This window comes from Podarcis melisellensis, assembly GCF_964234715.1.
Source record: "Podarcis melisellensis genome assembly, chromosome: 5".
Classification (NCBI taxonomy): domain Eukaryota; kingdom Metazoa; phylum Chordata; class Lepidosauria; order Squamata; family Lacertidae; genus Podarcis; species Podarcis melisellensis.
Window position 1 is genome coordinate 3865237 of NC_138537.1, and position 16135 is coordinate 3881371.

Sequence of the window (16135 nt, forward strand, 5' to 3'; positions counted from 1 at the left end):
TGGTTAAGAGCGGTAGTCTCCTAATCTGGGGAACCGGGTTCGTGTCTCCGCTCCTCCACATGCAGCTGCTGGGTGACCTTGGGCCAGTCACACTTCTGTGAAGTCTCTCAGCCCCACTCACCTCACAGAGTGTTTGTTGTGGGGGAGGAAGGGAAAGGAGAATGTTAGCCGCTTTGAGACTCCTTTGGCTAGTGATAAAGCGGGATATCAAATCCAAACTCTTCTTCTTCTTCTTCTACTCCGGCGGTAGCAGGAGGCCCCATTAGCTAAAGTGGTGCTTCAGGTTAAGAACAGTTTCAGGTTAAGAATGGACCTCCGGAATGAATTAAGTACTTAACCCAAGGTACCACTGTACTCATTTGCTGGAGGAGAAATGCTAAGCAGACAGCTTCATAACTGCAGAGTGGTTCAGCCCAGCTTCGGATGGGGGAGGCAGGCAAGTCACAAGAAAGCTATAAAATCAATGCCAGAACAGCTGCACTGCCTGCCCATGAACTTCCAGGAAGTATTGAAAGGTGTTGGTTTTATTGTGTGGAGCCATAAATGGCCTGGGAACATCATTACATTGTGAGCCACTGACCTCAGCACCCTAGCGTGTGTGTTGTGTGTGTATTAAAAGGTTCTTGCATAATTTCCAGAAGACCCTTACAGTTCCTCACCTCACTCACTGAGGGCGGCATTTCAAATCCTTGGGCAACAGTGGTAACAGCTGATTATTTTAGTTCTCATAGTGAAGGCAGTCAAATCCTACCCCAACTCTAATTGCAAGAACAGCATGGACTCATATAGGGACAGCTAACCCTTTGTACTCTCATTTAATTGTATTATAACGTACTCTGTTTTATTTTATTTTTTTAAAAAGTCTTCCCCAAAACACCTCCCCCAGAGAAGCCTGCCAGAGCCTGATGAGTCATCTGAAGGAGGGAAAGCATTATTGTTAAAATCTACATTGACCTGATTCATATGCAACATTCAACCAAAATTAATTTTTATATCTGCTTTAATGTGAATTGAGTGAGCATGTTGGCGTACATTGCACAGACGTTCCCAGTTTCATCCTTCCCTGGCTCTTGTCGCAGTGCCAGTTAGGAAACAAACCAAGGGTTGGCTTTCTGCTACATGCAAACCAGCACCTGCGGTTTGCTGCTCTTCAAACAAGCCACGAGCTACAGCCAGGCTTCGTTCTTGGCTTATTGCTCATGGTTTGTTGAGCGATCTAAAAAATAGGAAGAAGAACTCAAGGTGTGAAAATGTAGTTCGTTTATAAGGGCAATAGGCATTTTGGAAAATTCATTCAAGGACACACCATAAATAGAATAAGGAATAACAAGATACAGAATTTTCTAAAAATTGTCATAATATACAAATAATGAATGTAGACTATTAGAGAATGTATCATCATAAGTTCACAGTAGCAAAATAAAAACCACCAATTTTCTTTTGGTAATGTTTACCACAAACGTTAAAATATAATGCCATGTATGTTAATGTTAACAACCAAATTAAAAATATATTCCTAAATAAAAGATAATCCCCCCAAATACACCCTTTCAAACTGAGAAAAAGCCTGAATAATAAAAAATAGCAATGATAAAAAATATATAACCTAAAGTTCTCTGTAAGAATTCAGAATTATCATGATAACCAACATAGATAAAAGGACCATTTTAAGCAATCATTCTTTCACTCGGGGGATATTAACTCCTGTTGCATGAAGGATCCAAAATGAAACTTTTTATATCCACTTGAACCAATTGCCTGTGGAGACATGTGCTGCCAAATAGAGCAGAATTGGAAGGGGGAAATCTTCTTTCACCAGATGAACTGTTAAAGCCTAGTCAAATGAAATGGAAAGAGAACTTTAACCCCTTGCTAGCATAAAAGATCCTGAGCATACATGAAGAGGTAGAATAAAGAATCTGGAAACAGATGGCGAAACAAAACAGTGAACCACGAAAGGGAACTCCTGTGAGTGCACTCACATCAAAGAGAGGAAATCCATTTTCTCATTGAGCCCTTTTGGGATTTGTCTGCGCAGGGCAAGGATCCAATACAGCTCCCTCTTTAAGAACAACCTGACATCATGCTGATGGATCATCTCAATGACCCAGTGTGTTTTCTCTGCTATGCCTCTTTTCAAAGCTCTTATGATCTGGCCAATGCAGATCTTTTCACATGAGCACTTGAAGTTATTGTGTGCATGAACTTCAAAGGGTTTACTCTGAGTATGACTGGCTGCAATATCTATTGTACTGTTACCCTGCTTTTCCTCTAGAGTACTCAGCTTAATTGTGGTTTGTTAACAATCTTTTGGACTGGCAATTTCTTCGGTGTTTATTTTTTTTAATATAAAGAAATATAATATATTAGTTGCAATAGATAGCAATTGTTTGTGTATCATTTCCAAATATTCACGATGGTTTTCCCACCCCCTTTTTTAAAAAAAAGATATGCATAAAAGGAAAAGTCCACATATTTAAGTATCTGAATATGGAAGCGTGCAAAGTAGCGCCAGATCTTCCAGATTACGACAGGCGGCCGATGGGGTTTGGTTCTTGGTAAGTGCGCACAGATTTCAGATTCACTGTTTTTTAAAAGAATCTTTGTGGATAATTTTTACTTTTCTGTACAGTGGTGCCTCGCAACACGAAAAGAATCCGTTCCGTGAGTCTCTTCGTCTTGCGGTTTTTTTGTCTTGCGAAGCAAGCCCATTAGCGGATTAGCGGCTTAGCGGGCTTAGCGGATCAGCTGATAAGCGGCTTAGCGGCTTGGGGAAAAAGGGGGGGGGAGGAAAAAAACCCCGCAGGAACTCGCAAGACATTTTCGTCTTGCAAAGCAAGCCCATAGGAAATTCGTTTTGCGAAGCACCTCCAAAACGGAGGTCTAGCAGGTTTTCCGTCTTGCGAGGAATTCGTCTTGCGGGGGCACCACTGTATTAAGATGTTAGTGGGCTTTGTTGCGGGGGCAGAGAAATCTCATTGTGCTGTATGTATTAACCTTCTGTGCATGGTTGTATAAGATCTCTGGTCTAACCACAGGTGTAAGCGTTGATCTCCTTTCCCATGATAAAGCTGTGTTGCTCTTGGCAGAGTCTCCTTTTGGCTCAGCCGGGCAACATTCATCTCTGAGCGGTCAGCCGCATCATGAGTTGCTAAATTAAGGTGATGGGGGCTAGGAATGCAGCCTGTGTTTATATCATGCAGTACTGAGTAATGCAAGTAGATGAAGCAAGGCCCTGGAGGAAGGAGAGAGAGAGCAGTGAGCACGCTGAACCACAGACAGTTTAAGGCAGGGCACGGAAGTCAATGAAATACAAGTTGGAGAACCATAAATGCATACATAAGAAGCAGGCTAGTCTGGTTGTGGCCGGGTCTCGGTGAAAAGGGGAACTTGAGCAGCCAGCCAGAGAGTTCCTTCTCTAGTCTGGTCCCTGCATCCAAAAATACGTTTCATTACACAGCTAGTGTGGGCATTTTTGGGTGTTCCGTTTGTTTTTTCAGAGTCTCGGTTTTTAATGTTAAAGCCAGTGTGTGTGAATGAGAGACACAGAGAGAGACAGAGAGAAAAAAGGAGTGAGGGGTGTGTGTGAGTATATTAATATACCTCAAAATTGCCAGTAGGTTTTCCCAGGGGAATTATCCGCCCCTTGCTGAACGGTGCAGCAGGGAAAGGGAAAAGGGGCAGCAGAATGCCCTGTGCCGTGGAAATGGAAACTGTGACCTTACGCTCTAGAAAGGGCAATCCCGGCAGGGGAGCTGAGTGAGTGAGACAGGCAGATGTATTTGGCAACATCTGTGTAGTGCTTCCTCTTCCTGCCTGGTGCAGCCTTGCTAGCCAGGCCAGGCGGAGCAGCAGCAGATAAATCAAAGGGAGGAGCAGGAGATGGTGGCAAGATGAGTATGCAGCACTGGCTGCTACAACAATTCTGGCTGCCCCTAAGGTGAATTTCTTGGCCCCGAGACAGTAATATGCAGGAAACTCAGCCCTACAGCAGCTGTGCTTGCGGCGGCCTCTGTTTCTGGTTTTTAGTGCAAGGCTTCCTGTGACTGAGAACAAGCTGCCCTCTGCCCCAGCTAGGACTAATAATAATAATAATAATAATAATAATAATGCTGCCGCCCATAAAACAATTAAGATATCCAATGCCGGGGCAGTAAAAATAATAGCAATTAAAGAAAACTGGAGTAGGTCTAAGCAAGTTGTTTATTAAAATCTCCAAAAAACTCCATGGTCTAGCCTACATATGAAGAGCAATGAATTCCCTGTGCTGAAAAGGCAATAAAAGTGTAGTTGAGTTTTTCTGTTGTTGTTGTTGTTGTTGTTGTTGTTGTTGTTGTTTGTTAATTTATTCATAGTACCCCACCCATCTGATTGGGTTGTCCCAGCTACTCTGGGTGGCTTCCAACAAAATATAAAGGAACACACCAAAACATCAAACATTAAAAGGTTCCCAAAACAGGGCTGCCTTCAGATGTTTGCAAAAAGTCATATGATTGTCTCTTTGATATCTGACGGGAGGGCATTCCACAGGGCGGGTGCAACTGCCAAGAAGGCCCTATACATTATGCCAGTTAAGCAAATTGGCTTATATTTGCATATTTTATTCTTCTGGTAGTCCTGGGAAAGCGGGGGTTATGTAGGGCACTGAATAACCTCCCATGGTTACTTGAAATCCAATTCAGTGCATCATCTGCCCACCCACTCAAGAAAGCAGAATTTCAGCCTTTGAGACTTGACCAGGTATTGCCCACTTGCCTCCAGACTTACCTTTGCTCAGGAGTTGCTTTATTGTAAAATGCAAGTGTTGAACTCTGTGTTCTTCAGCAATTGCATGGTGCAGTTGTAGAGTACCCACATCCTACTTAATACAATTGTATGGAGAATCACACTAGTAACAGTTGCACAGGCTCAGCTTGGTTGTCATCATTAATCAGGAATACTCTGTAACACAGGGGTCAGCAACCTTTTTCAGCCGGGGGCGGTCCACCGTCCCTCAGACCATGTGGTGGGCCGGACTATATTTTGAAAAAAATAATGAACGAATTCCTATGCCCCACAATAACCCAGAGATACATTTTAAATAAAAGCACACATTCTACTCATGTAAAAACACGCTGATTCCCGGACCGTCCGTGGGCCGGATTGAGATGACGATTGGGCCGGATCCGGCCCACGGGCCTTAGGTTGCCTACCCCAGATCTAGTCTAACCTCCTGCAATGCATTAGGAATCTCAGGTAAAGCATCCATGACAGATGGCCATCTAACCTCTACTTTAAAACCCCCAGTGATTCTACCACCTTCCTGCTCTTAATACATTTATGATAACAGCTGTCCCACTGCATAGTTTCCTAGCCCGGAAACTTTTCATGCTCTTCCCCACTTGCTGCTGGCCTGACATTTCTATGCACATGATGTAACAGGTCGGCATTGCCACGTTCAGAGTTTGCCTTGCACTTGGTGGCGCAGCGTGGACCGCAGACCGCAGGAGCAGCAGCCCTTTGGTTCTCAGGGCTTGCAATGGCAGCAGGCCGGATTGAGAAGGCAATTGGGCCACATCCAGCCCCCAGGCCTTAGGTTGCCTATCTTCTCTAACACTACATATATACATGCAGAGAAGAAGTGAGGCATGCCACAGTAGATGCATTAATGGCAACCTGCCGCTTCTGACACCTTGGCTGCCGCCTGGCTTGAAGTACTTAATTTCGGCAGTCCTCATGTTTGCAACACACTTCCTGTAAACATCTGTTGTTGAGCTCTGCCCTCTTAGATTGCAGCTCTCTCACAGCGGAGACTCTTCTGCACACACGGTGCCACATAATTAATAATTACAAGTTGCATTCCAAGCAACTGATTTTCAATGCAAGTGACAAACCAGCCGCAGCCTAATCAGCAATTAGCAACGCCTGGGTGGAGCCGTCGGTTTGCTGAACTTCCCATTTGCCCATTATTACTGTCTTGCTGCAGATTTCCCTGGGGCATCTAGTGCCAGTAGGACAGTTGATTCATTGTTAAATGCCCATTTGCAGTGGGCCAGGCAAGCCTCCTTGCTACGTCTCTGCTGTCTGCGGCATTTTCCATATACTGTGTCTGTGATGGCCGCAGTATTGAACTGTCTAGTCACTATGTACATTTAGAGCAGAGATAGCTTACTCTGTGCTCTGTATCCTCTTGCTGAGTTCCTAGTACCATGGATGTCATGCCTGTTTCTGGCAATAAATTAAATGCATAAAAACTTCCCTCAACCTGCTTCAGGGCTGATTTGAAACACATTCAAAATATTTTATGAATTAATAATGGTTAACTTTTAAAAAATGCATTATTTAATATTTTGAGTATAACCATGTTCCAGTTTTTGTAAACCATATTGAGTTCAGACATTTTGGGTATAATTCAGCATTGCGCTACTACTGACATTCTGTCTGCACAAACATATCAGCCTGCCAGATATAATCTCCCTGCCTCTCTGCTCACTGTTCTGGGGGTTCTCTTCGACAGCTGCCCCCCCCAGTCAGTTTCAAGGGTACATGGGTGGAGGAGACATGGGAAAGCCGTGTTTTGCAGGTGTAAGCCCTTGTGGAGGGTTTCCAACGATGGGGCTCATTAGGCAAATCCCACCTCAATTCACTATGTGAATAACGTCTTTTAAAAGTAAAGGGACCCCTGACCGTTAGGTCCAGTGGCAGATGACTCTGGGTTTGCAGCGCTCATCTTGCTTTACTGGCTGAGGGAGCCAGCGTACAGCTTCTGGGTCGTGTAGCCAGCATGACTAAGCCGCTTCTGGCGAACCAGAGCAGCGCATGGAAATGCTGTTTACCTTCCCTTTATCTACTTGCACTTTGACATGCTTTCGAACTGCTAGGTTGGCAGGAGCAGGGACCGAGCAACGGGAGCTCACCCTGTTGCAGGGATTCGAACCTCCGATTTGAACCACCGATCTTCTGATCGGCAAGCCCTAGGCTCTGTGGTTTAGACCACAGCGCCACCCATCTCTTATATGCCCTTAAAAGCATTTCATACTGGGTTTCTGCAGGGTATCCCATATAAGTGGCTGCTGCTTACATGGCCTCGGTCCAGTATATCTGAAGTAGCGTCTCTACTCCCATCGTTCTACCCGGACACTGAGGTCCAGCGCCGTGGGCCTTCTGGCAGTTCCCTCACTGTGAGAAGCCAAGTTACAGGGAATCAGGCAGTGGGCCTTCTCGGTAGTGGCACCCACCCTGTGGAACGCCCTCCCACCAAATGTCAAAGAGAACGACGACTACAGTACCAGACTTTTAGAAGACACCTGAAGGCAGCCCTGTTTAGGGAAACTTTTAATGTTTGATGCATTACTGTATTTTAATATTTTGTTGGAAGCCGCCCAGAGTGGCTGGGGAAGCACAGCCAGATTGGGCGGGGTATAAATAAATTATTATGATTATTAATTGAAAATGATGGTATACAACATTCTAGCCCATCTCCAACACAAACTAGGGCTGTGTACATGTACCTTGAAGCACAATTTTCCCCTCAAAGAATTCTGGGCATTGTAGTTTACCACTTACAGAGTTACAGATTTTTTTTGGGGGGGGGGAAACATGCATTGAAATGTAGTTGTGTGTTTTTTTGGATGGAGCCTTTCAGCTGAAGCACCAGAGCTAACCCCAAATTAGTATCTGTGTATATATTTTAATTAAATCCCATTTTTTCTTGTCTTTCGTGAAGCCCAAAGTAACCTTTAAAGGGCTGCTCTTATTTTGATGTTTTTGTCCCCTGTGTTCTGAGTGCTGTGCAGACCATAGGCCTGGCCCATATGTTTTCTGCCTGAAGAACATGGCTGCACATTAAAGTTTAGGCAAAGATGACAGGGAAAATGTGCCACAAAAAAGGAGCAGCAAAGGTTCAGCAGTGGCTGGTAGACCTTGGTTTGTAGAGGAGCTACTTTTGCCAAGATGGCAAGTTGTACTCTTTTGCAGTGCTTGAAAATTGTTTTGGTAGTGGCTGAATGCTTTGCAGGCCAAGGCAACTGATCAGCAGCCCAAACAGTTGGCTAGCAGAAAGGAACATTTCTCAGTCTGGAAGAACAAGACCTCTTTAGCTGGATCGCATTATGTATGGAAAAATGCAGTATGACTAACAGGTTGAATATGTCCCCCGGTACTGTCTGGTATCTAATCTTCTACCCCCCCCCCAAAAAAAAAAAAAATCTCGTTTGCTTTTTGCAATAAAATAACTAACATTTTATCTGCTTGACAGCCATGAAGAACTATATTCCAGCCGACCATATGGAGCACTGGATTCTGGCTTCAATAGTGTGGACAGCGGAGACAAAAGGTGGTCAGGAAATGAAGTAAGTGTACTTGTTTTGTTTCTGTTTGGTGGATAATTGTAGCATATGTGAAAAGGAAAAAAAATCAGGGAGAACAGCCGTGGAAGACTCAATTGCTAAAATGCATAGGGCTGCAATTTTGCAACGGCTTATTCCGCAGTCATCCAAGGATTGAGGCCAGTGTGCCATTTCCACATCTGAGATTATTTTCAATCTGATAATGGTGGTGGTGCAGGAAAGGACTTGCAAGCACTGCTCTTTGCTCCACATTTCATTTCAAAACTCTTTAAACTGAAAACAAACTCACAAAAAAGTGTACTTTGTCTACATGTGATTCAGATCACTGGAGTGACTTGAAGGAGGAGCTCTTTCTAACATTATATTAGAGTGCTGCAGATCTTGTTTTCAGAAGCTGGATAGATAGAAGTGGATGTATTTCACAATCTTTGTTAATTGTCCGGTGTATTTTTTCAATGAAGCCTACAGATGAATTTTCTGATCTTCCTCTGCGAGTGGCAGAAATCACAAAAGAACAAAGACTGAGAAGAGAGAGTCAGTACCAGGAACATCGAGGGAGCATGGTTGTCACCAACGGTGGAGGTAAATGGCACTCATTTGAGAAAAAACCCATCAGTGCATATTTGGTTGCTCCCACGTTGCATGGCAAGATTCTGGTGTGCTTTGTGGAGCATGATCTATGTCCAAGCAGTATCTTTTCAGATCTATTTTATTTTACCCCTTTGTCTTAAAAAGCTCTATATGCAGCTTAACTGGAGGAGCCAAATGGCATTTTTACACAGCCAGGGTGATGGCGGAATCTTTATTTTAGTTTCTCCTTCAAATGCTGATAAGTGGAATGACTGCAAGTAGCTCCCAGGAGAAGAGAATCCAAATAACACTTGGTTCCACTACCACAAGAAGCTGTAAAAGATTGAGGACCAGGAAACAGTAACCTTTAACTGAGGGAAATTGGGCCTCTTTGAGTTTTATATATCTTCCAGCATAGCACCTTTAAAAAATAATTTTAAAACCTGTTGACTTGCTCCTTGTGTAATTTGCTTCTTATCTGCACTATTCTAAAGGATAATAGTTCAGTCCACAGCCCATCAGGAGCAAGAATCCTTGAGGGATTTTGGATGCTGGGCCGTGCAGTATTTTCATAAGGTTTGCTGCAACAACAACATAGCAAAGCCTTATTGGGCTTACAGAAGCAGTGATGAATAAAAAATGCCCCAGTTAACATAATGAGTGGAGGGATCAATGAGAGCAGACCTTTCTGAGCTTCATGCTCTTGTTGTAGCTTTCATACACTTTTGAATGTGTGTGAGTCATAGCTGTCAACTTACAGATTTGAAAATAAGGGGCCAGCAGCCTTGAAAATAAGGGACCAGCAGCCAAAATAAGGGGCCTGCAGCCTCACCTGCTCCAGGCACTCCAGTCTTCCTGTCCTCCTGCAGTCTGGTCAAACTAATGCCGGTAGCTTCGAGAACACTGTCCAACCAACTTTGTAACCAGAGGTTCAACTGAATAGAATCTGAATCACATGCACCACAAGGCCTATGCAGCCTCAACTTAAGATGGCTCCCCGGCCTGGCTTTGCACTGCAAAGTTTGCAGCAGCACATGCAACAAAATGGCCTCCAGCCTTCAAAAAACCCCTCAGCTTGCATTAACTAGCCACACACAAGGCATGCAAGCTCCACCCCCCAGTCGTTCTTAGACTTCTTATTGGGTGAGCAACACAGCCAAGCAACACAGTTGGAGCCTCCCTCCTCCCTGGCTGGCAGGGAGGGAAGGAGGGAGGGAGAGGAGCTGCTTCCTTTAAAATTTAAGGGACATCATTTAAGGGACAGCAGCAGGACATGGCGCTGGAATAAGGGACTGTCCCTTCAAATAAGGGACACTTGACAGCTATGGTGTGAGTCCCTCCCACCATTTTATTCCATTTACAATCCCTTCCTCTTAACCTTCTGCTTTCTTAATTTCACATTTTATATGTCAAGGTAGCCAAAATAAAATATAATTGCAGGCTTGACTGCAAGCATCATCTTTGGTGTTTGCAGCATAATCGTAACAAACCAAAAGCTGTTCTAACATGTCATTTTACAGATTCAAGTTGGTCAGAACAGTATTGCTTTGCATGTTAATGTGCATGTCTCACTTACCAATTCACAAAGGTGCTTCAGAGGTTTCTGAGTTCGCATATTGATTAGAAGCCAGAAATACCCGTAACTTAAAGCGCTTCTTTGGATATGGATAGCAAAAGTCTAAGCAACTTGTGTCTGCAAAATGCAACATTAGATAGAATTGGGATGCAAGATGACCTTAACAGATTGGAGAACTTGGCCCAAACTAGCAAAATGAATTTCAACAGGGACAAATATGAGGTTCTGCACTTAGGCAGGAAGAACTAACTGCACAAATATAAAATGGGGGACACCTGGTTTGCCAGAAGTACATGTGAAAAGGATTTAGGGGTCTTAGTAGACCACAAGCTTAACATGAGTCAACAGTGTGATGCAGCAGCAAAAAAAAGCTAACACTGTTCTAGGCCGCATCTACAGAAGTATAGTGTGCAGATAAAGGGAAGTAATATTACCACTCTATTCTGCCTTGGTCAGACCACACCTGGAGTACTGTGTTTAATTCTGGGTGCCACAATTTAAGAAGGGTGTTGACAAACTGGAAGGTGTGCAGAGGAGGACAACCAAGATGATCAAGGGTCTGGAAACCAAACCTTATGAGAAACTGTTGAGGGAGTTGGGTATGTTTAGCCTAAAAGAGTATACTGAGGAGATATGATAGCCATTTTCAAAGAGCTGTCACATTTGGAAGAGGAATCAAGCTAGGAAGTTGGGACCCAAACCAATGGATTCAAGTTGCAATGAAGGAGATTCCAACTAAACATCAGGAAGAACTTCCTGATGGTAAGAGTATCTTCAGCAGTGGGACGGACTCCCTTGACAGGTGGTGGACTCTCCTTCCTTTGAGGTTTTTAAGCAAAGGTTGGATGGCCATCTCTAGTGAATACTTTAGTTGAGATTCCTGCATTGTAGGGAGTGGACTAGCTGACCCTTTGCATTCCTTCCAACTCTACAATTCTATGGTCTTCAGAAACTAGTATTGCTACTCACCACTAATAGATCATTCTTGGCAAGTAAGCCAAAGTGCAGGTGGAAAAGAGTTTTTCAATTTAATGTATGTTACGTAAGTGAATTGCTGTAAACTATTCATTTCTGGTTACATTAGTGAGCAATAAAACCCTAGCATGGTGGGATTTTTCTTTGTCTCTAATGCATTCTAAAGTATGAAATGGCTCTTTGTTTAATATTAGTTGGAAATCTCCTCCCAATCAGCAGTTTTTATAAAGAGCTTGATCTATAGTTTGCTCGCTGATTGTATGAGCCACTCTGCAGCAAGAGATTTCTTGAGTAAATATGGTCAGACCTGATGGAGCTGCTGCAGTCTTAACTTCTGTTAACTCTCTCTGCGCCTCCCCCTTCCCCCAGCTGCTTATCTAATTACGGTCCTTCTCTTTGTATATGCCAAGTGGAACATGATCTGGATCAGATCGACTTTATTGACAGTTGTGTCACCGAAGAGGAGGAGGAAGAGGTGAGGCAATCCAAGTGCATGGAGTCAGACAGCCTCAGCTCACAGTTCATGGCATATATTGAACAACGGCGAATATCTCACGAGGTGGTGCTTCCTTTTAATTTGTGTGTGTGTGCCCCTGTGAAATTCCCTTTTGTTTGTGTGTTGTTTCTCATCCACAGTGGCTATTATTGGTTGACTTTTAGATCTGGAGATTCAGAGTTTTTGGAGCAGCAATGCTGTGCTTTCAGCTCCTGACTCAAAGCACTGTGCTCTGGGGTCTTGTAGGTGTTCAAGGTGCTAGTTTTGACTGCAGTAGAGTCTCAATTGATATCTGCTCAATTGGCTTTTCTCTCCCATGTGCTCTGTCCATGGTGGTCCGTGCAACAGTCTGGGTGCAGAATCTGAGAAGTATCCAATGGGACGTCGCCTTACTTTTCTCCTCTCTCCACGCCGCCCCTCCTTACGTGCCCAAAAATCTGTTCCAGATTTTGAGTCTGCATGGGTCTGCAGGAGGGAGGAGAGGAAGGTGAAATCCCATTTATGTGAGCAGAAGTCTGTTCTGCTTGCACACAGACAGTTTTCCAATGCCGTATAGCCTCACCTCCCATTATCACCCCCACCCCTAAATCCAAATAAGGGTGCTGCAAGCAAGGGGGGGGGGCAAGCAAGGGCTTTTTTCAGAGGTACTTGGATGTGTAATAATAATTATATGGTGCTTTGCTATCCTTTTATTGTAGGCAGTTTTATGCCACTTCATTGTATATGTCAAATCCATTCTGATCTGCTTTTAAGAGTTTTCTTTTAGCTAGTCTGCATTTGCATCCTCCTTGGGTGGGTGTACCTCAGATATTGTCTCATCAGCAACCAGAGTGTGGATCCAAGTCCATCCACTAATCTCAGGAGGGGGGGGGGGATGCAGGCCTCTTGGCCTGTTAGCACAAATCTACCCCTCCCAGTATACTGTCATGGCAATTTCTGATGCCCCAAGGGAAGGCAAATATAAAGGTCAAGCATCTGTAAAGTATGACTTTTCTGGCTTCCTAAGAAATAAAGACATTCAACAAGTTTTGGGATTTATTCTTGGAACATAAGATTGAACAATGTACAGCCTGTGTCCTTAAGCATTGTGCTGTTTTAAATCTGCCCCGTGGTATTTCAACTGAAAGGTTACAATTAAGAAATCCAGGCTCATTTCCTTGTTACCAGCATTCTCACTTTAGAGTCTCCAGTTGTTTTGTGGGCCAGCCTAAAGGAAGCATCTCTTCCCCATAACGAGAAGAGTAGGGAGATATTTTCTTCATTTCATATAATTAAATGCATAGCTTTACAGTAACAAAAAAATTAGGTCCAGAAAACAGAACTGAATCCCCATTGTTCTGTTATATTGTGCCTTCTGGTTTTTCAAAATTAGACCAGTTTAGTTTTTATGCCACAAAATGGAGCGGGCTTCTTGAATGAATGAGCTCAGCCATTTTGGGACGGCATGCTCCTTGAGATAACAGTGTTTTTTGAACCTTCTTTTTGAGCATGCTTTTTATAGGGCCAGTTTGATTACAAATACCAACTTTGAGAGTTAAGTGGTTGTTCATTCTGTCATACTCTGCAATAATCCTGAATCAGTGTAAACAAGTCTTTGGGGGAATGTATACAAGTGCCCTTCTATGCCACTATTAAAGTAACACTGGAGTGGCTATTTCGCTTTTTTAAAAAAACACACACACAACCAAACACCTCTGGTTGGAAGCAGCTAAATGGCTGAAGTTTATAGGCAGTTAAATGCTGAGGCCAGTTTCCTTGTGTTTAACGCAAAAAAGTGCATCCGTCGTTGCAATTCTGAAAACTTTATAAGATTTCCCTCTTGACTGTGCTCTGCATGTGCCACCTGTAAAAAAAAAAGTACAACACATTACATATTTTGTGGCTTCCTGCAGTTGTGCAAATCCTCCGAACTAGACATGCTTGTAAGGCCTTCTCTTCAGGCTGGCTTTTTAATAGATGCAGCTAAGCTGGCACAGGGGCAGTTTGGGATTTTGATGGATTCAGTGCTATGTGGGAGAACATGCCAATGTATTTTCGGATGCATGTTTCTAATCTGGAAATATATTTAAATTAATAGAGCTGTTAAAATGCTCTCCAAACTTTAGAGTGTGTGCTTTGTTTAAAGCTGAAATGCTTGACTGGTTCAAAGTAAACTCAGCAACCTTTGGAAGGGTACTTAATGGCAGTGTGCAATATAATATTGGCTCTTTTTTGCGGTCTTAAGTGTCTGCCTTAAAACTAAGGGCAGTGGGGGTAGAATTCACTTTGGTTTTGGCCTTTTAACTGCTGTGGGCATATTGAGGGGCAAAGGACCCCCTCCTGTTACCATCTGGACTGTAGGAAAGGAAGGGCTCTTAATAAGCCTAAAATCACTAGGAAATGTTAAAGTAATACGTTTACTTCTCCATGGCCTCTAATCTAAACCTTTTCTGCATAAGTCTAATGGGAGGCTTGAAACAGTGGGCTACATCCCATGTGTTCAGGCAGCCTGCACGGGATAATCTTCTACTTTGCTTAACAAGTAGCCCATTCTGCAATCGGATTACAATCTGTGCCTTCACATATATGTTACAATGCGAAACTGGGTTGAAGTGCATTTTGTTTGGCTTATTGTTGTCCCAGGGATCTCTTCCACTTCATATCCCACGCATACGTACTTGGGGGCCCAACATAACCGCCATTATTCTCCTAAGGCTAAGCGGCAGTGAGACTTGCAGTTCCTTAATTACCGGGATGATCTTCCAATTGAGTGCACTGGGGTTTCCCCGGGGGCTGAATATGCTGCTTTTGTGTACTGTGGGATAATACCACCATGTCTGTGGGCCAGCTTAATTGCTATTTGTTCAGTGGTTGGCTAAAAAGGTCCTTTATATTTCCTCCCCCAATTTCCATTCTTGAAATTGCAGTGGCTCATATTTCTTCTGACCGTATATTAGTTCCGCAAGTCCAGTAATGAGACAAGAAGGATCACGTTGCTGCCCAAGGCATGATTCAGGAGGAGACCCGTAGGCTGCTAAAATCCAGAATTCTCTTCAAAGTTAACGAGGGAGCGCCAGCTCTTAGTGAAAAATAAATGTGTATGTGTATGAACTCAAACCACTTTAAATTACAACAGTATTTTGGAAAATAGTACCTAAGAACAAATGGGTCATTTATAGATTTTCTTTCAGTAAACGAGAATTAGTGGCCTTTAAGATGTCTAGATCAAAATTAATCCATGCGAGAAAAATACCAGGCAGGAGGAAGCTAAGGATTTTGCTTTAGGAAAATGGGTTAATTTACATTCAGTGGACGCCTTCATCTGCCCCTGTCGCAATAAAACAGGTATTTTCAGCCACAGCAGGCACTGTAATTCTCCAACGGTTTGACTTCACCTCCGATGGCTGACTCTTCCATTGTCTCTCGAGACAGATAGATGCAAACAACCAGTTTAACAATGGTCAGTGGTGGCGCTGCCATTATGGAATTTCCTCACCTTTAGGTTCAGCATAGGCTCAACATTGAACTAAACCTAACGGTGGTTTATTAAGTTTAAAAGTAGAATAAAACTGGAGTTTTCCTTGCTGAGGTAATCCCCATCCTTGAAGGGGTGTGCTCAAGAAATGAACAGCTTGAGCTGCTTGTCGCCTTGCAAGCATAGAGGCAGGAAAACTGTCTTGGTCACGATTTAATCTGTGCAGATGTAGTACTTAGGGCAAGCCATGATTTGCAAACCCAAATCCTGGCTTTAGGACAACCCTTAACTGCTGTTTAGGTATTCACACATTTCCTTAAGCCATGGTTGATTGTTTTGTCTAGAGTGGGGCATTAGCAAACCTGTTGAAACTTTGCTGGCATATGAAATTCCATGTCCTTTTAAAGTAGTGTACCTCATTAGAATAGTGGATAATACATTTAAAAATAGCTCTTTTTCATCCCCATGTGAATTGAAGCTGGCAGATTTGAAAATCTAAACAAGACAACACTGAGGTTTATAAAACTGACAAGGACCAAATACTAAAAGCAAATACTAAAAATTAACCCATTTTCTTACAGCACAGTGCTTCACTTCCTCCTGTCTAGTATTTTTCTCACACTGATTAATTTCGATCTGGACAACTTAAAAGGCCACTAATTCTCAAACTAGTTTGGTGCGATTGGCAGACTTGCTCTGGCAAAGGAGGTGACATTTGAACCATCCACAATACACTA

At 43.3% G+C, this 16135-nt stretch overlaps 1 protein-coding gene across 1 annotated transcript in view; it reads left to right on the forward strand.

Moving 5' to 3' along the window:
- LRCH3 (leucine rich repeats and calponin homology domain containing 3) overlaps positions 1–16135 on the forward strand; it is a gene marked incomplete at its 5' end in the record, with an annotated part of 83005 nt that overhangs the window by 35824 nt on the left and 31046 nt on the right. Inside the window, 4 exons of the mRNA XM_081910923.1 lie at positions 2449–2558; positions 8237–8330; positions 8789–8909; positions 11859–12007. Of these exons, the coding sequence (XP_081767049.1) occupies positions 2449–2558; positions 8237–8330; positions 8789–8909; positions 11859–12007 (474 nt within the window). The remainder of the gene's footprint in view (positions 1–2448; positions 2559–8236; positions 8331–8788; positions 8910–11858; positions 12008–16135) is intronic.